This window comes from Bubalus bubalis, chromosome 7 (assembly GCF_019923935.1).
Source record: "Bubalus bubalis isolate 160015118507 breed Murrah chromosome 7, NDDB_SH_1, whole genome shotgun sequence".
Lineage (NCBI taxonomy): Eukaryota > Metazoa > Chordata > Mammalia > Artiodactyla > Bovidae > Bubalus > Bubalus bubalis.
The window spans coordinates 51,122,213-51,147,075 of NC_059163.1; the positions used below are offsets into that span (position 1 = coordinate 51,122,213).

Consider the following 24,863-nt stretch of genomic DNA (forward strand, 5'->3'; position numbering starts at 1 on the left):
TTTTAAGCCGAGACTTGTCTTTTGAGGGCTTCCCTGATAGCTCAGTTGGTAAAGAATCCACCTGCAATGCAGGAGACCCCAGTTTGATTCCTGGGTTGGGAAGATCCCCTGGAGAAAGGAATGGCTACCCACTCCAGTATTCTGGCCTGGAGAATTCCATGGACTGTATAGTCCATGGGGTCACAAAGAGTCAGACACAACTGAGTGACTTTCACTTTCACAGACAAGAGATTAGGAGCTATGAATGTATATATGTTAGAAATGTGTGGACAGACAATGTCAACACCTCCCAGAGGTGGTGTAACACTCCTTGGTTCACAGACAGGTATCTTACCAATTACAGTTCAGTCCTGGTAGCATTTGATTCTCAGTCACTTAGCATCTTCCCTGCACAAGGGGCTACAGAAGAGAAGTACTCATTGGGCAGCACTGTATATATTGAGGGACAGGGGGAGAGGGGGCTGGTATCAGCTCTCCTAGATGCTACAAAATTAAAATCCCACAAATACAAAAAATAATACAGTGTTTCCCACCATATATTTTGTGAAACATGACTGCTATAAGATACTTCCTCAAAATAGGAATTTATAGTCAGATAATTTTGGAAAAGACTAATCTCACAAATGGACATAGGGGTTTAACTCCAGTGATATTCACTACAGTATTGTTTACTACAGCAAATGACTGTTGATTAGCTAAACTAATGGTTGATCTGTTACATAAATTGTGGCAATTATTACAATGCGATACAGCATGCTGCTGCTGCTGCATCACTTTAGTAGTGTCCGACTCTGTGTGACCCATAGGCGGCAGCCCACCAGGCTCCCTCGTCCCTGGGATTCTCCAGGCAAGAACACTGGAGTGGGTTGCCATTTCCTTCTCCAATGCATGAAAGTGAAAAGTGAAAGTGAAGTCGCTCAGTTGTGTCCAACTCTAGTGACCCCATGGACTACAGCCTTCCAGGCTCCTCCGTCCATGGGATTTTCTAGGCAAAAGTACTGCAGTGGGGTGCCATTGCCTTCTCCGGCGATACAGCATAACCATTAGAAAAATAAGAAGAGGATGGAAAGGCAATCATGATGAAGTCTTAAGACAAATGATTATAAAAGTCAAAGCACACTGTGATGTCACTTTGTTTAAAAAACATATATTAATGTTTACAGGAAAAAATACTCAAAAGAAAAGCACTAAAATGTTACTGCTGGTCCAGTCAGAGTGGTATGACCTCATCAAGTACAAATAGGTGTCAAAACATCCCTGAGGTGAGAGATTCAAAAAAAATCTCTAGAGGTTCTGCTCTAAAAACTAGAGGTTCTGCTGCTTGCCTTGAAGAAGTGACTGCCATGCTGTGGAGAGGTCACAGGGCAAGGAATGATGGGCTATCTCCATGAACTCAGAACAGACCCAAGTTGACAGCCAGCAAGAAAGCTAGGGGAATAGTCCTAAAACCTCAAGACTCTGATAATTCCAAAACCAGGGAATTAAGAAGAGGACCCTGAGCCTCAGATAAGATCACAGCCCCAGCCAACCCCGAGATTTCAGCCTGGTGAGAGACTCAGGGAGGACATAGCTACCTGGACCCATATTCCTGACCCACAGAAGCTATAAGACAGTATATGTTATTTGAAGCCATCAAATTTGTGGTAACTTGTTATGTGGCAATAGAAAACTAATACAGTGATAAATAACAAACCAGAGAAGTATTTGCCACATGTAGAAGAAAAGAATTATGTCAACATCGGTATTCAAATTATTGTTTTTCAAATAATTCAAATTATTGAACAAAGGTTCAATACAAGTGCAAAGTGAAAATGGACACTGGCCAGAGACAACCTAGACAGGGACATACAAGCTGAACACCAACCCTGCCTTAATAGATAAAATCCTCCTACAGATTACTAAGAATGAGAAAAACTCATTCGTAAAATAGGAAGACATATAAAATAGATTTTGTCAAGGAAATTCAAATGGCTAAAAACATAAAAAGTTGGCATCTCATTGCTAATCATAGAAAAATTAAGATAATGAAACACTCACTGTATCTACAAAACTCACAAATTAAAAAGAATAGCTTTATCCCATTATGGTTGGGTATGAAAAATAGATACTATTCTTCTGGGTTGTGAGAATATAAATTAGCACAATGCTTTAGAGATAAATTTTGTGGGATCTATAAAAATTCTATACGTGCATACTTCTGGATCTAGCAAAACCAACTTTAGATGTGTGTACAGAAATGGATATTGCATGATGAATTTTATTTTATACATTATAATTTTTCATCTTGTCTATCTTCTTGCCTTAAACTGTACGCTACATCAGAAACTTATGTCACATGTTAGGAGCTCACAAAATATTTGTTGAATGAATAAGTGATGTTAATTGCAAGTACTATTATAACGGGCTTCCCAGATGGCACTAGTGGTAAAGAAAGTGAGAGTCGCTCAGTTGTGTCCAGTTCTTTGTGACCCCATGCACTATATAATACAGTCCATGGAATTCTCCAGGCCAGAATACTGGAGTGGGTAGCCTTTCCTTTGTCCAGGGGATCTTCCCAATCCAGGGATCAAACCCTTCTTCTGTATTGCAGGTGGATTCGTTACCAACTGAGTGCACCTGCCTGCCAATGCAGGAGACATAAAAGACACAGGTTCAGTCCTTGGGTTGGGAAGACCCCCTGGAGGAGGGCATGGCAACCCACATGAGTATTCTTGCCTGGAGAATCCCATGGACAGAGGAGCCTGGAGGGCTACAGTCCATGGGATCACAAAGAGTCGGACATAACTGCATAGACTTACACACACACACACTGCTATAATAGCAAACTAAGCTTGATCACATACAATGCGATACTATGAATTTCATGTTAACTCATGAACTGACTTAGAAAAAAGCCCATGAGATATTGAGTAAAAAAAAGCAAATTGCAAAGTAATATTATTATATCACTTATAAAAGAAATGTGCAAACATTTATTTTCACATATATAAGAATATATATAAAGAAATGGATGGTTATATATTCAAATTATTAACAGTGGTTCACCTCTAGGTTAATCTGTTTTGGACACGTCTCAGAATTATTTTTATAAGAGTATATTTACTTTTGTAAATAATAAAATTAATGAAGTTCAATTCTTAAAAGAAAAATTGCAATTTATATATTTACTTCCTCTTATCTACTTACCTTATTTCTTCTTAAAATAGGTATTCTTAGCCAGGGACCAACAGTTACTTATGGGCTGAGTGATAGGGTAAGGGAAGACTGTCGTCCCTTTGGGATTATTAAAAAAATAATATCCAGTATTCTTGCCTGGAGAATCCCATGGACAGAGGAGCCTGGCAGGCTACAGTCCATGGGGTCATAAAGAGTTGGACACAACTGAGTGACTAATACACAAATGGTCCATCAAGTTTCATGAGATTCTCAAGAATATCTATAATGCAGTATCACTGACACCATATCTAACCCCAAACCTTCTACAATTGCTAGCAATTTCCTTTCCTTTCAGAGAAACCATGGTCAAAAAAAAAAAAAAAAAAAATTCACAGAGGCAGAGTCTTGACTTTAACCCACCAAATCTCGACTAACTTTTGACCTCCTAACTTCTAAAGACATAACAATGAAACTCCATGAGCACCTGGAGGAATTAAGTACACAATGATTGAATATCGCACTTTTGTGCCAGAATTACCAAACTGTTAGGTGGATGCAAAAAAGACAAACCTCAAGGGTGATTTTCACAGAAACTCAACACTCACCATTTTCTTCATGGCAGTAATCAAAGCCTGCCACACTACATCTTCGAAAAACCATCTTATTCTCAGTGAGGGTTCCTGTTTTATCAGAAAAGAGGTACTGAATCTGTCCAAGATCCTCAGTGATGTTCAGGGCTCGGCACTGAACAGTAGAACCCATTTTCTCATTGTAGAAATCCACATCGCTTTGAATAAAATATATCTGTCCAAGCTTCACAATTTCAATGGAAACATAGAGAGAAATGGGAATCAAGACCTAAGAAGAACCAAACAATTTAAAAACGTTAAAGGGAGAAAAGAAAGGATGAAAAGCCATACAGAGCTAGATAAGTAGGAAAGATTTTAAAATTGTATGATGAGCTCAATAGAAATTACCTGTAACAAAATGATCATGGTCCAAAACATATAGAAACCTGCCAACACTGGTGATATGATATGTCCATCTGGCTCAGGGATATTAAAAAAGGGTATGTTTTCATATCTGCTCAACCAGATTCCATGACCTTTCAAAAAATGCACAGGCATCAAAAGGATGCTATATATATATTATTCAAATATAAAACTTTATTTCTAAAGAAAGAGAGATGACAGTATTTATTTTGGTTGAACAACAGCTGTTTGAGAAACAAATTCAAATTCAAAAGACTACATGTTCTCCTGCCTCTGTCTCTCTTTACATCTCTTCCCAGGTCCCTTTATTACTGTGGCCACATATAATAAATATTAGTGCTTTTCAAATTAGAGAATGAGAGAGATGAAGATGTGAAGAAAATAATTATTGGCCAATAACCACCCCCACTTATTGGAGTCAAACTTAAATTCATAACTATCATTTTGAAAATATAATACTTTAAAATGAATATCTTGAGGGAAAGATGTCAGCAAATAATCAAATTCTACCTACCCAATGCACCAGTTAAACACATTATAAGCAAAAGCAGGACACACCAGAGGACATCTGTATTTGCTCTTCTTTCTAATTTGCTGCGCTTATATCTTGGTCCGCTGTTGTTCAGCATTGCTTTGGTTTCATGGCCTACATGGGTAACACAAATATTCAGAAAATGTGGAAATTAAAGCCAAGTAGCAAATAGCATATTTTAAAGTCTCTCTGGCAGATAATTTAATGAAAAGTAGTTATGTAATACACTTTGTTAAATTTAGTTTCCATTTGTGATCCATTTAGAAAAACAGAGACCAATGATTAAGATTATCAAGACAAAATTTCCTTTCTGCTGCTAGAGATTGCATTTGAATAAGTGGAAAATGTTAACTTGCAGAAAAGCACAGAGGCGATGATGGTGAAAAGTCAGAAGGGTAACCAACCTGCATAAACCACAATGCCCATGACAGCCTCTGTGTTTCTAATGGTGCATCCTCTAAGTAATAAATTCTCTTTACTGAGACCCACGCGTTCTTTGTTGGAATGTTCTCTATAAAAAAGACAGCATATAGATTTATTTTTAAATAGCAAAAATGGGAATGGAAAAATAAACACTATGAATTTTGAGTTTTCTTGATTAGAGTATAAAGTTAAGCAGTTCACAGGAAAAGTTTCAAATCTTGATGTACTTGATCTAGTTATTTCCCACTTTGGCTGGGAAAAAAGACACAACAGGTTTCTAATACTGTTTTCTATCATTCATTGTTTGCCAACTACTAGTACTACAAAAACTAAAAGATAATCCAAATAAGAAAACTATTTTCTATAGGAGAAACTGTATTTGGGAGTAACTTACTAGCTGATGAGGGAAAAGTTCTTAATGATAAGGGAAAAGTTCTTAATGGAATTAGAAAATTACTATCTTGGCCCTGGTGAAATCAAGGATTCTTGGGCAATAATAGTTAGTGGCTACTAAAATCATTAGGTAGAAGGCTGGTGGGGAACTTTATAATGAAAGGGTAAGGCTGACAATACCAATCTTAACATAACTACAGGACATCAAGGCCTCCAGAAGTTTAGGGACAGAAACTGCTCATCCCCCTGGGAATCTTATCAAGCTTCTATGAGGATGAATCAAACAGGGGTCTGTGGCATCAGGGGATCTGTGACGCCTTTGAAACTGTATACAGTATTTCCCTGTGTGCGTCTATGTATGTACATTCATATACATTTGTCATTTTCTAGACAAAAGTATTTCTTTCATCAGATTCTAAATGTCTGTGAAGAGTTTTCAGGAAACAAGGCCAGAAAAACATGTTAACCATCACCCAAGGATGCAGTTGGCCAAATCTATGAAATCTGCAGGGGAACCCCTGCAGGCAAAATGATCTGGTCTATTTAACAAGTGAGTGGTATGCAGGGGGGGTTGAGGGGAGCAGAAGTGGTGGAGGAGGGAATGGGAGGGAAATTTAGAGACATATCAACTAAATGCAACATGTACACCTTTGTTTTGATCCTGGTTAGAATATAGTAACTATAAAAAAAAATTGAGATAATTGGAGACATTTAAACAAAGAGATATTACTTTGCCAACAAAGGTCCGTCTAGTCAAAGCTATGGTTTTTCCAGTGGTCATGTATGGATGTGAGAGTTGGACTGTGAAGAAAGCTAAGAGCTGAAGAATTGATGCTTTTGAACTGTGGTGTTGAAGAAGACTCTTGAGAGTCCCTTGGACTGCAAAGAGATCCAACCAGTCCATTCTAAAGGAGATCAGTCCTGGGTGTACATTGGAAGGACTGATACTGAAGCTGAAACTCCAGTACTTTGGCCACCTGATGCGAAGAGTTGACTCACTGGAAAAGACCCTGATGCTGGGAGGGATTGGGGGCAGGAGGAGAAGGGGAAGACAGAGGATGAGATGGCTGGATGGCATCACCGACTCGATGCACATGAGTTTGAGTGAACTCCGGGAGTTGGTGATGGACAGGGAGGCCTGGCGTGCTGCGATTCATGGGGTCGCAAAGAGTTGGACAAGACTGAGTGAGTGAACTGACTGAAACAAAGACTAGGTATTAGATACTACCAAGAAAATGTTCTTAATTTACTTAAATGTTATAATGATGCTATGACTATTTTTATATAAAGCTTTTTTCTGTTGTATATTCATAGTGAAGTATTTACAGTGAAATGATGTGATGTAGGGGCATATAGGGAAGGAAGTGGGAGGATAATTGAAACAAAGTTGGCAAATTATAAAACAGCTAAAACTGGGTGAGGGCCCATGGTGTTCATTACACTTTTCTTCCTACTTTTGTATATTTGAAATCTTCTGTAATAAACAGTTTTAAAATAATCAACATAATCACTTGATTAAATTACTATAGTGGTAGAAATGCAGAGCAAACTCATTGGAAAATTTTTTAAAATATGCAAAAAGTCAGGTATTTCACATATTTTGTGAAAACGCATACTAAATTTCAGCATTAAGGTTAGTTTATTTTCTAAGCAACAGACTTCAGTCTATGAGTTGTTTCCTCTTTGTTATGTATAGGGAAATTGTCATTATATCTGCTATCCATGCTATCTTGCAAGGAAAAGAAAAAAGAAAGCTCTTCTAGAGAAGTTTGAAGAGCTTCCCTACTCTTCAAATGAGGAGGAAAATAGACAAATCTGTTTTGTCATTTTCCTCCTCTAACTTGCAAAGCATTTTCTTTTAAGAGGTACGTGTTTACATTCCTTCATATATACGGGTTTATGCACAAAGAGAGGCCCATGGGGTCATAGTCAGAACCAGTAGTGTCCTTGGGTTTAACCTAATTCTATCAATACTTCCTGGATTTACAGATGAGGAAATTAATCCCAATATTTACATTCCCATGTAGCATTCTCAGGCACGTATCCCAGGCTTGATTAGGCTCCTCAACAACATAACATTTATTATTCCTAGAACCTTTACAGGAACAGATATAATATACAAAAGCATCAGTTACAAAAATTTCTTAGTGTATTAAAACTTTTACCCGGGGATCCTCATTTTTCACCATTACATCACTCTAGTTTACCACCTTTACATTAAAGCCCAACTTTTATCTTGATTGTACTGGCTCCAAACTCTAAACATTCTGCACTGGATAAGTGTGTATTTGGCACATATGATATGTGACCTTCAGATTCTGTGCAAGACATGGACTGTCTGATTACAGCCTTCATCCATTCAAGAGCCTATATAATATGTACCATATGCCTAGCACACCCACCTGAATGCTGAGAACAGAAAAACAAACTTAGATAGTCTTGGCCTCTGTGGTTTAACAGGAGATGATTCATATAGAAATGTCTGAGTATAACAATAGTGTAGTTATTATGATAGAAATCTGATATTCAGCATACAACATGGGCACAAACAGGGAAAAGTCAGTGCTTCCTGAGAGTAAGATGATCATAGAAGCCATCAATAATATAGAGAGTGAACCTGAACACCTCAATTTCTGTTAATTTTAGAAAATAGGCCACACAGCAGGAAAAATGTAAGGATCTAGTTCAGCAGATAAAAACTATTTCACAAAAAATTACTGTACCCACCTGGGCTGCCTCTACTAAATATGCATACTCTGACTCAGATTCTGTGCAGAGTACTATATTCCAGACCACACAGAAAGAGACTAAAGTTCTGTCCTTTTCTGTCCAGAATTGTGCCAGAATCTAGTCTGAGCTTGTCAGGGGAGTCAGCGTTCCCAGTGAGGGGCTGTAAAAACTGGACTCTAAGGTATTTTTTGACCTGGACCTCAGGTGTTGAAGTCCAGGTCAGAAAAAATGACAACCCCTAAATCTTCCAATTACAACAGGAAATTGTATAAATAGTCAGCAGTTGAGAAAATAATACTAGAAAATGATTCTTCTTAAACTTATGAGCATGTTTCTGATGGCAGGAGAATCTGCTAACTTCCCTTCATCGTCTCGCCTCTCTATGATCTTCTATATGGCTCCCCTACCCTCCAAATATACTTAAACCACTTATGACTCCACAAATGCACTGTGGTCTCAGGCCCCTATGTTATTACCTGTAGTGGTCCCTCAACCGAGAATGTCAGTAATTCTTTGTATTTAGTTGTCTGCCTGGTATCTTATTTTTGATGGTTTAGTCTGGCATTATCTCTTTATCTGGACTAAATCCTTTCCCTTTTCCCACTGCATAGCTTCCAGTCCCTGCCCCAACACCCATCTGTATCAAATGCTACTTAAAGATGCTACCAGTATGTTCTAAACTTCCATCTTGACAATTCTCTAAAATTTTAAACAACTTGATTGAAGAATAATAAGAATCATATAGTAAATATATACTGTACACATTTAAAGTGCAAAATTTGATGTTTTGACATGTTTCCCCTGTGAAAACATCACTACAATTAGAAAAATGAACATATCCATTGCTCCCTAAGGTTTCCTTATGTGTTTCTGTGATCTTTTCTGCCTCTCCCAGGCACCCACTATCTGCTTGCTATCACAAGTTAGCTTTCTTTTTTGAGAAATTATATAAATCAAATCATATAGTATATATTCTTTTTTGTCTGGCTTCTTCCACTCAACATTATTTTGGGATGAATCCATGTTGCTACATATATCACTAGTGAATTCCTCTTTGCTGCAGTCGTATTCATTGTATGGCTCTATCACTTGTTTATCCATTTACCTGTTGATGGAATATTTGGGGCTATTACAAATAAAGCAGCTCTGAAAATTAGTGTCCAGGTTAGTATAAGGATAAATATTTTTCCCTTGAGTAACTACTTAGGAGTAGAATAACCAGATCATAAAGTAGGTGTGTATTTAATTTTTTAGGAAATTTCCAAACTATGTCCTAAAGTGATCGTGCTTTTTCCATTCCCACCAGCAGTATATGCATAGTCTAGTTTCTCTACATTCTTGTGAAAAGTTGGTATAGTCAGTCCTTTTAATTGAGGAGTTACACTCCTAAGGCTTTAACTTGCATCTTTTCACACAGATATCTAAAGTCCATGTGTTGTCTTTGGTGAAGTGTCCAATATTTTCGATCATTTAAAAACTGTACTGTTCATTTGCCTATTGAACAATAAGCAAATAATAAAGATTTTATTTAATAATAAAGACATATATTTGAACACAAGTCCTACATGAGATATACACACTGCAAGCTATTTTCTTCCAGTTTGAATGAAAACTTACGTTTTCATTCATTTAGCAGTGTCATTTGAAAAGAATAAGTTTCTAATACTGACAAAGTTATTTAATTATTTTTGTCCTTTTATGAACTGCACTTTTGGAGTTATATCTAAGAAATCTTTGACTAACACAAGATACCAAATGTTTCCCCTATGTTTCCTTCTAGGAGTATTATAATTTCAGGTTTAAATTGAAGTACAGGATCCCTTTTTAGTTATTCTTGGTGATTACTCTTGGTGGTGAGAGGTCTGTGTTGAAGTTTATTTTTTTGAATATGGATGTGTAATTGTTGAAGCATTATTTGTTGAAATTAACCTTTCTCCACTAAACCGCTTTTTCATCTTTGTAAAAATCCTGCTGCCCATAAATGTCTGGACCAATTTCTGGACTCTAATCTACTCCATTGACCTACTGGTCTATCATTATGTCAAAAACAAAATCTGGTGGTCTTAGCCCTCCACATCTGTTCTTTTTCAAAGTTGTTTTAGTTAGATGATTCTATCTCCATATAAATTTTTAGAATAAACTTGCCAGTTTCTAAAAATGAAATTTTAAAAAGGGTAGGGGTGGGCTTCTCGGATAGCTCAGTTGGTAAAGAATCGCCTGCAATGCAGGAGACCCCAGTTTGATTCCTGAGTCAGGGAGACCCCCTGGAGAGGGATAGGCTACCCACTCCAGAATTCTTAGGCTTCCCTGTGTCTCAGCTGTTAAAGAATCCACCTGCAATGTGGGACACCTGGGTTAGATCCCTGGGTTGGGAAGATCCCCTGGAGAAGGGAATGGCTACCACTCCAGTATTCTGGCCTGGAGAATTCCATGGACTATATAGTCCATGGGGTGGCAAAGAGTCGGACATGACTGAGCAACTTTCACTTTCAAAAATAAAAAACTTTGTTGGAATTTCAATTGGGATTACACTGAATCTACAGATCAATTTTGGGAGAAAAACTGACAACACTGAGTTTTAATGCATGAACAACAAATATCTCTCCATTTAGTTACATCTTTAGTTTATCTCAACCATGTTCAGTAGTTTTCAATATGTAGTCTTTCATATCTTTTGTCTGGTTTATTCTTAAGTATTTTTTCTGATGCTATTGTAAATTGATTTTTTTAAAAGTTTCGATATCTGAATGTTCTTTGGTATGTACAGAAATACAATTAATATTTTTATATTGATCTTATTTCCTACAACACTGCTAAACTATTAATTCCAGTTGCTTTTTAATAGATTTCATCACGTTTTCTACAAAGACCATCATCTCATCAATGAATAAAAGACAGTTTTACTGCTTTATCACTTACTGCTTTTATTTCATTTTCTTTACATTAGCTAGGATCTCCCTGAATAAAAGTGGTAAGAGATAATATTCATGTCTTGTTCTTGATCTTAGGGGAAAGATGTTTAGTCCTTCACTATTCACCACTCCAGTATTCTTGCCTGGAGAATTTCCATGGGTAGAGGAGCCTGGCAGGTTACAGTCCATGGATTCAAAAACAGTCGGGCATGACTGAGCAACTCAGCACACAACACACTAAGCATGATGCTAGCTGTGTGGTTTTTATAGATGCCCATCAACAAGAGGAGAAAGTTTCCTTCTATTTTCAGTTTGCAAAAACGGAAGTTAGATTTTGTCAAAGTTTTTCTATGTCCAGGAGAGTCTCACCTGATTTTTCTTTTTCATTTGTTAATTATGGTTTGCTAATATTAGAAATTACATTGTTTGATCTTCTAATGTTAAGCCAACACTGCATTTTTGGTATATGTCCTACTGAGTCATTATTACTTTCCTCTTTATATATTGTTGGGTTTGCTTTCATTTGCTATTAATCTGTGTAAATTTTTTGCATCTATGTTTATGAGGGCTATAAATCTTCCTTTAAATGTCTCTGTATTCTTTTGGTATCAGGATGATTCTGGTGTCAAAAGATGATTTAGGAACTTTTTTTTTTCTCTGCCATCTTCTTATAAGATTACCACTATGAAGTAGGTCTAATTGACTTCTCTTAAACATCAGGAAGGATAAAAAGAGTCAGTAACTTGGATCAAAAAATAAAGCACTTAAGTGGCAGAAGCCAGCCAGAAATCAGGTAAGACCCTAAATTCCATTCGAAAGGGATGCAGATGCCATAGGAAGCCTCCAGATGGACTCTGTTGTGGATTCCCATACTTTTTCTTAAATGTGTTTCCAAGTCATTGGCTAACTTTTACCAGCTGAGTTGCCCACCTACTCTAATAGGATAGAAAGACACCATCCTGTCATGTCACTTAAGCTGCCATGTCTGTCCAAACACTTTCTTCCAAATAACTAACATGTCTTGGGCTTAACATGGAGCTCATGTAAATCATTCATATATCACTGAAAGAGATTCTAGGGTTATTTTAAGAACAAGATTTTGTTGTTGTTTTAAAAAATACATAGGTAAATATTTATCAAATAATTAAAATAAGCCAAACTTACAAGTGGCTTAACTTACAGCCTTTAGTGATTTACCTTGGGTATAAGTACACAAAAGTTTTTTGTTTTTTTTTTTAGTTAAATATAACTGTAACATACAATTCCACAAAGGAAAATCTTGTATCACTCACAGGAAGCCTCGGAATCTGTTGAGGTCATTGTTTGGACTTTCACATTCTATCCTACTGGAGAATTTCTCAGGATCAACTTCAGAGTCCTAAAAATATATGTATTTGAAAAATTACCACACAAAAAATAAAGGTTAAATCTTGAGATTTAAGTGTTTATCCTTTCACCAATTAAGATAAAAGGTATTCATGTCACAAAATATGTCACAAATTGCCCAAATGAAGGAAAGTACACACATAATTATGAATGAATAGATAAGATGAGAATGGTCCTAGAGCATTAATAAATATCTTCAGGTGATAAGAATGCCTGAACCATACACCGAAATTCATGCAGGAGTCCCTGCAGGAGGGAGCTTCTCCTACAAAACACACTCTTTTATCCGGAAGACACTGAAAAGCTGAAAATACTTTTCTTATTGTTCTTTAAACATATAGGTAGTTTCTGAGATTAAGTGTATATCTATACACACACACACACACATACATGTAATATAGGCTTCCCAGGTGGCACTAGTGGTAAAGAACCAACCTACTAATGCAGGAAACTTAAGAGGTACGGGTTCAATCTCTGTGTTTGGGAAGATCCCCTGGAGGAGGGCATGGCAACCCACTCCAGTATTCTTGCCTGGAGAACCCCATGGAAGGAAGAATTTGGCAGGCTACAGTCCATAGGGTCACAAAGAGTCAGACACAACTGAAGTGACTTAGCATGCATGCATACATGTATATAAGTACTCTGAGCACACATGCATTTAATCTCAGCAAATTTTATTTAAAAAATTAAATCTAGATATATCTCACAAAATTCTGTAATAGGTCAAAAAATAATTTTAAAATGCTTTACGAAACCAACACGTGAATAAACAGTGTCTTACAGAAAATAGGCATGGCTTGTATAATGCATGGATTCACTAAGAACAAGCCACGTCAACCTTATATCCTTTTCTTTTTTTATATGGTTTTTTGGATAATAAGATAAATGCTACTGATATATCTCAAAGTATTGATATGTATATCAGCAAACATTTGAAAAATATGAGTCATATGATCATGTGATGTGGCTTTCTAATAATTGATATTTACTGAGTTCTTCTAATGAGTTAGAATCTATATTATGCCCTTTAAACATCTTAACTAGTTTCTTCTTCACTAGATACTATAATTAGGCCTAATTAACAGATGAGGAAAGATACACACAAAGAGGACCAGTAATTTGCTAAAGGTTTCAAAACAAGAAGGTTTTTAGAGTCAGGATTTTAATTGAGGCCATCAGAGTCTGGAAAGCTTACCCTTAACTGAATGTAAAGTATGCTGATTAATCAACTGGTATCACCCCTCAAAGTAGGTATTTAGTGGTATGTAATTTCCAAGTGGTAGAGGATTTTTACCAATGTTTTAAGTGTGAAAATGCTTACAAATGTGACAATGACAGGAAGTTGAGAGGCGTAACAATCACAGAGGATCTAAATTAATCTATAGGTAGAAAGATGGACTTAATGTGACAAGATCGAATTTACCAAAGGATATAATGAGGTTACAATATTTTTGGTTTGTAAGAAACGTGACTTAATAGTAGTTCAAGTTAAAAAAAAAAAAAAAGTTACATTTTAAAATACCTCATTTTAAGTGCTTCCAGAGAAAGGAAAGGAAAACTGATAGGCACTTTGCATGATGTTTTTATATATATTACTTCATTTTGTCATACAACAGGCTATGAAGGAGGTGTCATCATTTCCACTTTAATAAACTGAGGCATAAAGTGTTTAAGTGACCTCCCCAAAACCACACAGTAATTAAATGACAGAACTGTTTGAATGTTACTCAAACTTGTGTTAATATAAATTCAAAGTTTTATTTCCCTCTCCACAGTACGTGAAGAGTCAGAGCTCTGTGGCATGAGAAGTTATGAAAGTCTTGAAAGGCCTTGATACATAAGTAATTACCAGATTTTAGGAACAATAACCAAATGATATCTCCAGCTTCAATAAAACAACATACAAATAGAAGCTTAAGAAAAACAGAAGTTGATCATTTCTATTACAAAAGAATTTTCCAAAACTGTTAGGTTTCGTAAATTCCCAGAAATGTGATTGTCAGAATGAAATGTCTGAACTCCAAAGTCATTATATCGTATTATCTATGAAATATGATATTATCTATGAAATACTTCTACTGATATCTGGAATTACATTAAGCCCTCGAGACTTCTATTTTGTAAAGGTAAAAATATATTTGAAACATCTCTTTATCTGTACATGTGAAAATGAGCTCAGTCATCTTCTGAAAAGAAAATGTTAATATCACTAACGGAGAACACATTTTTTACCTGCTCTGCATATCTCCGAACCACCTGCTTCTGTTTTAAATTGCTCTCTCCATCAAGACCAGAAGTCTCAATGTGACAGATTCCATCTGGATCAGTGGAAAAGAGTAAAACCATATCTGCAGGAATGATCTCATTACAGGAAAGGTGAATAAAGTCCCCAACAGTAACATCTTTCCAGCATCTGTCCACATATTTTTTCTCTTTCCTAAAATTGAAAAAAAAAAAAAAAAAAAAAAAAAAGTTTAAAAAGAATCTCAAGCTCAAAACTCACATAATAGTTTTTTTTTTAATTTTAGTTTATAGCTTAAAGTGATTTAAAAATTTAGGGTGATCTGTTAAATGCTAAAAGGGGAAGCCAGAGAATTTGTAAAACTTAAAATTCCACAGCTTGCTTCATCTGAAAATTTAGTTACTAAGTTTTTCAATTCTTTTTTCCCTGTGAGATTTCGAACCATTATGTTAATTGAGTAATTCTGGAATAAAATTAAAATTAACACTGGATGGGTTTATTCATAAATGAAGCAATTCCTGCGTGCTCTCCATGTCAGGTATCAAGGATCCAAAAGTGCACAAGACACAATGCGATTCATGGGGTCGCAAAGAGTCAGACATGACTGAGCGACTGAACTGAACTGGACTGAAGGATATGGGATTCCTTAGGGAAAGAAACTTCAAGGTGATAGGGAAGTGAAGTAAGATTCAAGAGGAAATGGAGAAATCAAGAAAGCAGGAAATTTCAAAATATTTACACTGTTTACAACAGCTAGAACATGGTAGCAAGCTGGATGTCCATCAACAGATGAATGGATATACACAATGGAATGTTACTCAGCCATAAAAAGGAACAATTTGAGTCAGTTCTAATGAGATGGAAGGAACCTAAAGCCTGTTATACAGAGTGAAGTCAGAAAAATAAAGACAAATGTTGTATACTAATGTATATATATGGAATCTAGAAAGCTGATACTGATGAAATTATTTGCAGAACGGCAGTGGAAACACAGATATAGAGAACAGACTTATGGACATGGTGGGTGGGGGAGGGAGGAAGGAGAGGGTGGGAGGTATGGAGAGAGGAACATGGAAACTTACATTACCATATGTGAAATAGATAGCCAACGGACACTTGCCGTAAGACTCAGGGAACTCAAACAGGTACTCCGTAACAACCTAGAGAGGTGGGATGGGGAGGAAGATGGCGGGGGGAACGGGGTTCAAGAGGGAGGGGACATATGTATACCTATGGCTGATTCATGTTGATGTCTGGAAGAAACCAACAAAATTCTGTAAAGCAATTATCCTTCAATTAAAAATAAAAATTTTTTAAAAAGGGAGTCATCAGAGTAACAAAAGCCACAAAGGGATCATGTCTGTGGTACGTGGTTATTAGGATGTCTGCTATTAAGTAGGGAATGTGAAATTGGTGACATGGAGAGTAAAGAAGAAAGACCTCCAGTGGGTTAAGGCATGATTAGAAGCTGAAAGAGGAGTCTACTTCATCAAGTTTAGCTCTGAAAGGAATAAAGGGTGAAAGCAGCCACTGCAAGGGAAGGGAAGGCAAAGGGCAGTAAGGATGAAAGAACCGGGCAAGAAAAAAGAGAGAGAACTGGACACACACACACACACACACACACACACACACACACACAGCATGCAAGGAAGAAGCCCATGGAGAAGGCAAGGTAGGGGAGAGCAGAGAGAATGGACAGTGTTGGTTGAAGCTATCGAGAAGTAACAAGGAATGGAATTAAGAACACAGATGAAAGGACTACTATTACAAGGAAGGGAGTTACTGCTTCATGTAAAGTCAGAAGAAAGCAGGTGAAGATGACATAAGAAGGAACCGAGATACCTGGTTCATGCTTAATGACCTCTACTTTTTCTATGAAGAAAGGTATAAGGAAAGTTGCTCAGAATTTGTGAAAGTAGGGAGAGAAGACAGACTTGAATACTAGGGTTAAGGATTTTATTTTTCTTTCAAACCTAGTAAATAGAATCCTTCTAAGGGACAAGTTTATTTACTCTCCACTCTACATTGGAACAAAATCCAAATGAGGTTAATTTTACAACTGAATTAACTTCGCTATTCCCCATTTAGAGTTCCTACTAGATTTTAAAAAATGGCTAATGTCCCCAGTAGCTGGCTGTGTGTGTGCTTAGTCACTCAGTGGTACCCGATTCTCTGAGGCCTCACGGACTGGAGCTCATCAGGCTCTTCTATCCATGGGATTTTCCAGGCAAGAATACTGGTGTACGTTACCATTTCCTCCTCCAGGGGATCTTCCCAACCCAGGGACTGAACCTGTGTATCCTGCATTGGCAGGCAGATTCTTTCCCACTGAGCCATACTGATCTTAATTTATGCCAGTTACCATGTTAGATGCTAAGAATACAAAAGTGATTAAATTACGGTCATTCCCCTAGAAAGCTATAGTCAAAATGTGAAAAAGAACCACAAACAGCAATTTTATAAGATAGGTATGCACAGGCTCTTTTGGAAGCAAATAGCTGGGACACTGACCTCTGGAGGAGGTGCGTCTTGCAGGATGATCGAGAGTCATGTGAAGAAAGTGGGACAGTGTAACTGTCAAGAGTGACAGTAGAGGCATAATGGCACAGGGTATGGGTGTGTACGATGTTTTAAAACTGCAAGCTAAGCGACAATGTTCATTGCCAATCTTAACTAGCTTTGAGAATCTATCAATGGGGTAGACTCTAAATAAGGTTGTATTTCCTTCTCGGACACAGAACTAAAACTAGCAGAAACTTTCTTCTTCTCTCACAGCCTAAATATACAGCTAGAATTTCCTGCATCTACTTGTTATTTGTTGCTTCAGTATTACTCTCACCATTTAGGATATAGTACTTATAATCCATCCTTCAGGTAAACTCAATCAGCTCAGTTCATTCACTCAGTCATGTCCAACTCTTTTCGACCCCATGGACTGCAACATGCCAGGACTCCTTGTCCATCACCAACTCCTGGAGTTTACTCAAACTCATGTCCATTGAGTCAGTGATACCTTCCAACCATCTCATCCTCTGTCGTCTGCTTATCCTCCTGCCTTCAATCTTTCCCAGCATCAGGGTCTTTTCCAATGAGTCAGTTCTTTGTATCAGGTGGCCAAGTATTGGAGTTTCAGCTTTAGCATCAGTCCTTCCAATGAATATTCAGGACTGACTTCCTTTAGGATGGGCTGGTTGGATCTCCTTGCTGTCCAAGGGACTCTCAAGAGTCTTCTCCAACACCTCAGTTCAAAAGCATCAATTCTTTGGCTCTCAGCTTTCTTTATAGTCCAACTCTCACATCCATACATGACTACTGGGAAAACCATAGCTTTGACAAGATGGACCTTTGTTGGCAAAGTAGTCTCTGCTTTTTAATATGCTGTCTAGGTTGGTCATAGCTTTTCTTCCAAGACTGTCTTTTAATTTCATGGCTGCAGTCACCATCTGCAGTGATTTTGGAGCCCAATAAAGTCTGTCATGATTTCCACTGTTTCCCTATCTATTTGCCATGAAATGATGGGACCAGATGACATGATCTTAGTTTTCTGAATGTTGAGTTTTAAACCAATTTTTTCACTCTCCTCTTTCACTTTCATCAAGAGGCTCTTTAGTTCTTCTTTGCTTTTCTGTCATAAGGGTGGTGCCATCTGCATATCTGAGGTTACTGATATTTCTCCTGGCAATATTGATTTGTTTGTGCTTCATCTAGCCCTGCATTTCTCATAATGTACTCTGCATAAAACTTAAATAAGCAGGGTAACAATATACAGCCTTGACATACTCCTTTCCCAGTTTGGAACCAGTCTGTTGTTCCATTTCCAGTTCTAACTGTTGCTTTTTGACCTGCATACAGATTTCTCAGGAGGCAGGTCAGGTGGTCTAGTATTCCCATCTCTTCTAGAATTTTCCACAGTTTATTGTGATCCACACAGTCTAAGGCTTTGGCATAGTCAATAAAGCAGAAACAAGATGTTTTTCTGGATCTCTCTTGCTTTTTCAATGATCCAATGGATGTTGGCAATTTGATATCTGGTTCCTCTGCCTTTTCTAAATCTAGCTTGAACATCTGGAAGTTCATGGTTCACGTACTATTGAAACCTGGCTTGGAGAATTTTGAGTATTACCTTACTAGCATGTGAGATGGCAGTTTGAGCATTCTTTGGCATTGCCTTTCTTTGGGATTGGAAGGAAAGCTGACCTTTTCCAGTCCTGTGGCCACTGCTGGGTTTTCCAAATTTGCTGGCATGTTGAGTGCAGCACTTTCACAGCATCATCTTTTAGGATTTGAAATAGCTCAACTGGAATTCCATCACCTTCACTAGCTTTGTTTGTAGTGATGCTTCCTAAGGCCCACTTGACTTAGCATTCCAGGATGTCTGGCTCTAGGTTGGTGATCACACCATTATGATTATCTGGGTCATGAAGATCTTTTTTGTGTAGTTCTTCTGTGTAATCTTGCCACCTCTTCTTAATATCCTCTGCTTCTGTGAGGTCCATACCGTTTCTGTCCTTTATTGTGCCCATCTTTGCAATGAAATGTTCCCTTGGTATCTCTAATTTTCTTGAAGAGATCTCTAGACTTTCCCATTCTATTGTTTCCCTCTATTTCTTTGCACTGATTGCTGAGGAAAGCTACCCATTTTGCTTCTAGTCCCATTTTGTTCAATGTCGCCCAGCTTTTATGTCAATACATAAGCACTGGGGAAATTTGGGAAGAATATATTCGATTATTAATAGTAATTCCACTGGTGGAAGTTGGCTGCAGTGAGCTGAAAAGGTGGAAAATGTGGACTGCTACTTTCTACTTTAACAAATCTAAACAAAGAGTGGGATTATGAATGAATTTTTCTTTTTGACATTCATTAGTACTTCTCTGAAAAAAACACTAAAAACAATTTATATAATGAGTATCACTGGCACAGAGCAGCTCAGATTTATTGGTTCAGTTCAGTTGCTCGGTCATGTCCGACTCTTTGTGACCCCATGAACCGCAGCACACCAGGCCTCCCTGTCCATTACCAATTCTCAGGGTTTACCCAAACTCATGTCCATTGAGTCGGTGATGCCATCCAGCCATCTCATCCTGTCGCCCCCTTCTCCCCCTGCCCTCAATCCTTCCCAGCATCAGGGTCTTTTCCAATGAGTCAGCTCTTCGCATCAGGTGGCCAAAGTACTGGTGTTTCAGCTTCAACACCAGTCCTTTCAATGAACACCCAAGCCTTATCTCCTTTAGGATGGACTGGTGGGATCTCCTTGCAGTCCAAGGGACTCTCAAGAGTCTTTTCCAACACCATAATTCAAAAGTATCAATTCTTTGGTGCTCAGCTTTCTTTGTAGTCCAACTCTCACATCCATACATGACTACTGGAAAAACCATAGCCTTGACTAGACGGACCTCTATTGACAAAGTAATGTCTCTGCTTTTTAATATGCCATCTAGATGACTGACTTTATTTTGGGGGGTTCCAAAATCACTGCAGATGGTGACTGCAGCCATGAAATTAAAAGACACTTACTCTTTGGAAGGAAAGTTATGACCAGCCTAGACAGATTTATTGGAGGCTTTATCAATTCATAAATCATTTAATTTTCAATCAATGTTATGTAGTTGGTACTATGAATGCACTATGCCCCACTCCCCACCTATTATAAATGACAAAAACTGGCTTAGGGAGGTTAAGGAACTAGTTCAAGGTCACACAGTTTCTAGTATTTCTGGGATTAAAACAAGGCAAGAAGCTCCACCTCTCAAATACTGGACTTTACTCCCAGTTATAACAACTTACCAATGACCACCAAATAGAATACGGATTAACCATGTATTAGAAAGTGAATTTCAAGAACTACTTTAGAAAATGTCACACATAAATAAGGTTAATACCTTAGAAGGCCACTAAAATTTAGTTTCAAGAATAATGAAATACCATGGATTTATGAGATAATGCTAAAATATTAACATCAGCTAGTATTTTTAAACTCCCAACATCCCAAATGGCTCAGTGGGTAAAGACTCCAGCTGCAATGCAGGAGACATGGGAGATGCCGATTTGATTCCTGGGTTGGGGACATCTCTTGGAGAGGGAAATGGCAACCCACTCCAGTATTCCTGCTAGAAAAATCTCATGGACAGACGAGCCTGGAGGGCTGCAGTCCAAAGGGTCGCAAGAGTGAGACACAACTAAGACAAGGCAGGAGGAGAAGGGGACGAGAGAGGATGAGACGGTTGGATGGCATCACCGACTCAATGGGCCTGAGTTTGGGTGAACTCCAGGAGATGGTGATGGACAGGGAGGCCTGGTGTGCTGCAGTCCATGGGATCACAAAGAGTCGGACACGACTGAGCGACTGAACTGAACTGACTGAACTGAAGCACATAAACCAAAACACCAACAACACGGTGATTTTTAAAGATCAGAAAACAATATACGTTCTTGGATGGCAGGCACTTTGTTTTTTGTTTAAACCTCTAAATCTTTCAGTGCCTGCAACACAGTATGTGGCTAAATTTGTCAGATGATTAATAGTTTTATTTTCAGCACACTTCTAATATACTTGAAGCAAATCTTAAAACCTTAGCAAATGGCTGCCATTTTAAAGGCAATCTTAAGAATGTGAAGTTTTTGATAATAGTTCATTCTAACGTAATTGAGGTGTAATAGGGTTTAAATGTTTACTTTCTGTTCCAGCATTTGTTATTTCCCAATGATACTTTCCCAAATAAAATTAAGCACCCTGTGAAAGACCACAGTCTTTCACAAATAAGAACCAAATTATCTGCATAAGTTCAGGATGGGGAACACATGTATACCTGTGGCGGATTCATTTTGATATCTGGCAAATCTAATACAGTTATGTAAAGTTTAAAAATAAAATAAAATTAAAAAAAAAAAAAAAAAAAAAAAAAATGTTAATGCTTCTTGCAAAAGCTTGCAAAGTTTAATGATCCCATATCTTCAACTTACTTTTACTGAGAAATAATTAGTACTTTAAAGTAATTTCTTTGTATTTCACAGGAATTTAAGTTAGTACATTAACTTAAATGAATAACAATAAATAGACAATCTTCATTTCTCTATATTCTTATAATTTGTTCCAAGAACAGTGAGGGGTAGGCATTGGGATGTAAGCATTATTTCTTTTATGACACCAAGAAATAGGCAAATCACATAGAATAATAGTTAATAAATAAAAAAGAATTACCAGATTCTATTATGAAATGCAATCATAAAATGATTATCTAGGACTAGACTTTAAAACAACTGAAAAGAATATTGCCTCTCATCTTCAAGTTTATATGCAAATCATCTAAAACAGATCCAAAGGACACCTGAGAAAAAAATTATACCATGTCTCCCATTAGGAAATTGTAATAAAGGGGTTCCCAAGTAGTGCAGTGGTAAAGAATCTGCCTGCCAATGCAGGAGATGAGAGAGACATGAGTTTGATCCCTATTTGGGAAGATCCCCTAGAGGAGGAAATGGCAACCCACTCTAGTATTCTTGCCTGGAGAATCCCCATGGACAGAGGGGCCTGGGGGGCTACAGTCCTGGAGGTCACAAAGAGTCGGACACAACCAAGTGACTGAGCACGCTGCTTAGCACTTAGAAAGAGGTAAGTGCTATGCTTACTGTCTGATACTATTTTATTCATAATGAAATAAACTGGAATTTAGCTAGTTTACATAATTTTTCCCAAGACTACACAGCTACTAAGTATGAGAACCAGAACTTTTAGAGCAACCCTAGAAAGCAAATATACAGCATCAACTCTAAACTCACGCTAAAAATTAGAATTTATGTACAAGAATTTGTATTTAAAAATATATAAGAAATATTCTTTCCATTTGCTAAATTTGACACTGAGTAATCGTAAAATTGGTCGAAATATGGATTTTTCTCATCAGATAATCACTGTAAATTTCTACTTCCTATAGCTATGTTTTGAAGGCAGGGATTGTATCAACATTTCATCTCTCTGTCCCTGGCATATGAAAGCATTTAAACATGGCTGAATGATTCATAGCACTGTTTCAGTAAAGTGATCTATGAATTTTAAAACCATGCCTTTTATTATTTTTTTATTTTTCTATACAACACATCATTTTTTTTCTGGTTCCCCTTAGACTATATAAGAAAAAACAGAATATTTTCTTATTTAAGTACAGTTCACAGCATCTTTGGGATTTCCCTGGTGGCTCAGATGGTAAAGAATCTGCCTGCAATGTGAGAGACTGGGGTTCAATCCCTGGGTTGGGAAGATCCCCTGGAGAAGGGAATGGCAACTCACTCCAGTATTCTTGCCTGGAGAATTCCATGGACAGAGGAGCCTGTAAGCTACAGTCCACGGGGTCACAAAGAGCTGCACACGACTGAGCAACTAATACACACACACACACACACACAGAGCATACACAGCATCTCACAAAAGAGAAAAAAAAGTTACTCTGCTTCAATAAATATTTAAAACAAATTTTGGGAAAGCCACTGAAGAATTCTAATAACAAACAAAATTCAGATTTCTACATATATCAGCTTAAGTATCACTTCTTCAGAGAAGCCTTCCCTAATCATTTGCTCATATAAAATGAAAGACAGCTCTATTATCAGGACAAGGCTTTGAGTTATTTTTCTCCCAAAACAAAAAAAATTATGTCATCTGGTTGAACTCTTAGTCAAGTGAGCCTTAAATTTGTTCAGAATATACTTCTGTTTATTATAAAGCTAGACTTTCAAACCGAGATATATCTTTTATTCTGACTTGCAAACTAAAATATAACAGGTTATTTTATAAGTTTGCAGATTAGGAATCGCTGTCTTATGAAAGTTGGCTCTGTATCAGAGCACTGAAGTCAACCCAAGAAATATGCCACATGCTTTGGGATCTCAGAAGAGTAGGACTTGTCAAACAGCCTGTGAAGTTTCTCCAAAGGCTGAAATAGGTGCCTTTGAACTCAAAGCTCAGTCTTTTACCTTGTCACATGTTCTCCCTTGAGAATTTAAGTCAAACTCCTAACTTCAGAATCACCTCTAAATGGGCTGATGACTTTGAAATTTCTCTCTGCAGCCTTTCCTTCCCTCCAGAAATTATCATATGTTCCTATTTGCCCACTGGACATTCCTCTGGGATGCCTGTCTTGCTATCATTTCTAGTTCATTCTACCTTAGATGAACTTCAGTTCAGTCGCTCAGTGTCCAACTCTTTGCAACCCCATGAATCGCAGCACGCCAGGCCTCCCTGTCTATCACCAACTCCCTGAGTTCACTCAAACTCATGTCCATCGATTCAGTGATGCCATCCAGCCATCTCATCCTCCGTTGCCCCCTTCTCCTCCTGCCCCCAATCCCTCCCAGCATCAGAGTCTTTTCCAGTGAGTCAACTCTTCGCAGGAGGGGGCCAAAGTACTGGAGTTTCAGCTTTAGCATCATTCCCTCTGAAGAAATCCCAGGGCTGATCTCCTTCAGAATGGACTGGTTGGATCTCCTTGCAGTCCAAGGGACTCTCAAGAGTCTTCTCCAACATCACAGTTCAAAAGCATCAATTCTTCGGCACTCAGCTTTCTTCACAGTCCAACTCTCACATCCATACATGACCAATGGAAAAACCATAGCCTTGACTAGACGGACCTTTGTTGGCAAAGTAATGTCTCTGCTTTTCAATATGCTATCTAGGTTGGTCATAACTTTTCTTCCAAGGAGTAAGCGTCTTTTAATTTCATGGCTGCAGTCACCATCTGCAATGATTTTGGAGCCCCAAAAAATAAAGTCTGACACTGTTTCCCCATCTATTTCCCATGAAGTGATGGGATCAGATGCCATGATCTTCATTTTCTGAATGTTGAGTTTTAAGCCAACTTTTTCACTCTCCTCTTTCACCTTCATCAAGAGGCTTTTTAGTTCCTCTTCACTTTCTGCCATAACGCTCCCTATTTCTATCAATGGTATTTTCACCCTACAAATCTGGGGAAAAAATCACAAAAGTTCACCAAATTCCACTGGGCCCTTCTACACAGTATCTATTCTATGAATCCCTTCCTGCACTTAGCACATACTCCTTTTAGTGCCCTGGATTAATTAGCAGAGGCAGATCCCTTAAGAAGCC

The 24,863-nt window shown here is 37.7% G+C and overlaps 1 protein-coding gene across 7 annotated transcripts in view; it reads right to left on the reverse strand.

Annotated features, from left to right (window-relative positions):
- The window catches only part of ATP10D (ATPase phospholipid transporting 10D (putative)), a 124,568-nt gene that overhangs the window by 55,172 nt on the left and 44,533 nt on the right, over positions 1-24,863 (reverse strand). For all 7 annotated transcript variants that reach the window (XM_044945900.2, XM_044945899.2, XM_044945903.2 and 4 more), the window contains 6 exons: positions 14,757-14,961; positions 12,431-12,516; positions 5,085-5,191; positions 4,663-4,794; positions 4,134-4,261; positions 3,762-4,014 (listed from right to left, as the gene is read on the reverse strand). In XM_044945900.2, coding sequence (XP_044801835.2) covers positions 3,762-4,014; positions 4,134-4,261; positions 4,663-4,794; positions 5,085-5,191; positions 12,431-12,516; positions 14,757-14,961 — 911 coding nt within the window. The remainder of the gene's footprint in view (positions 1-3,761; positions 4,015-4,133; positions 4,262-4,662; positions 4,795-5,084; positions 5,192-12,430; positions 12,517-14,756; positions 14,962-24,863) is intronic.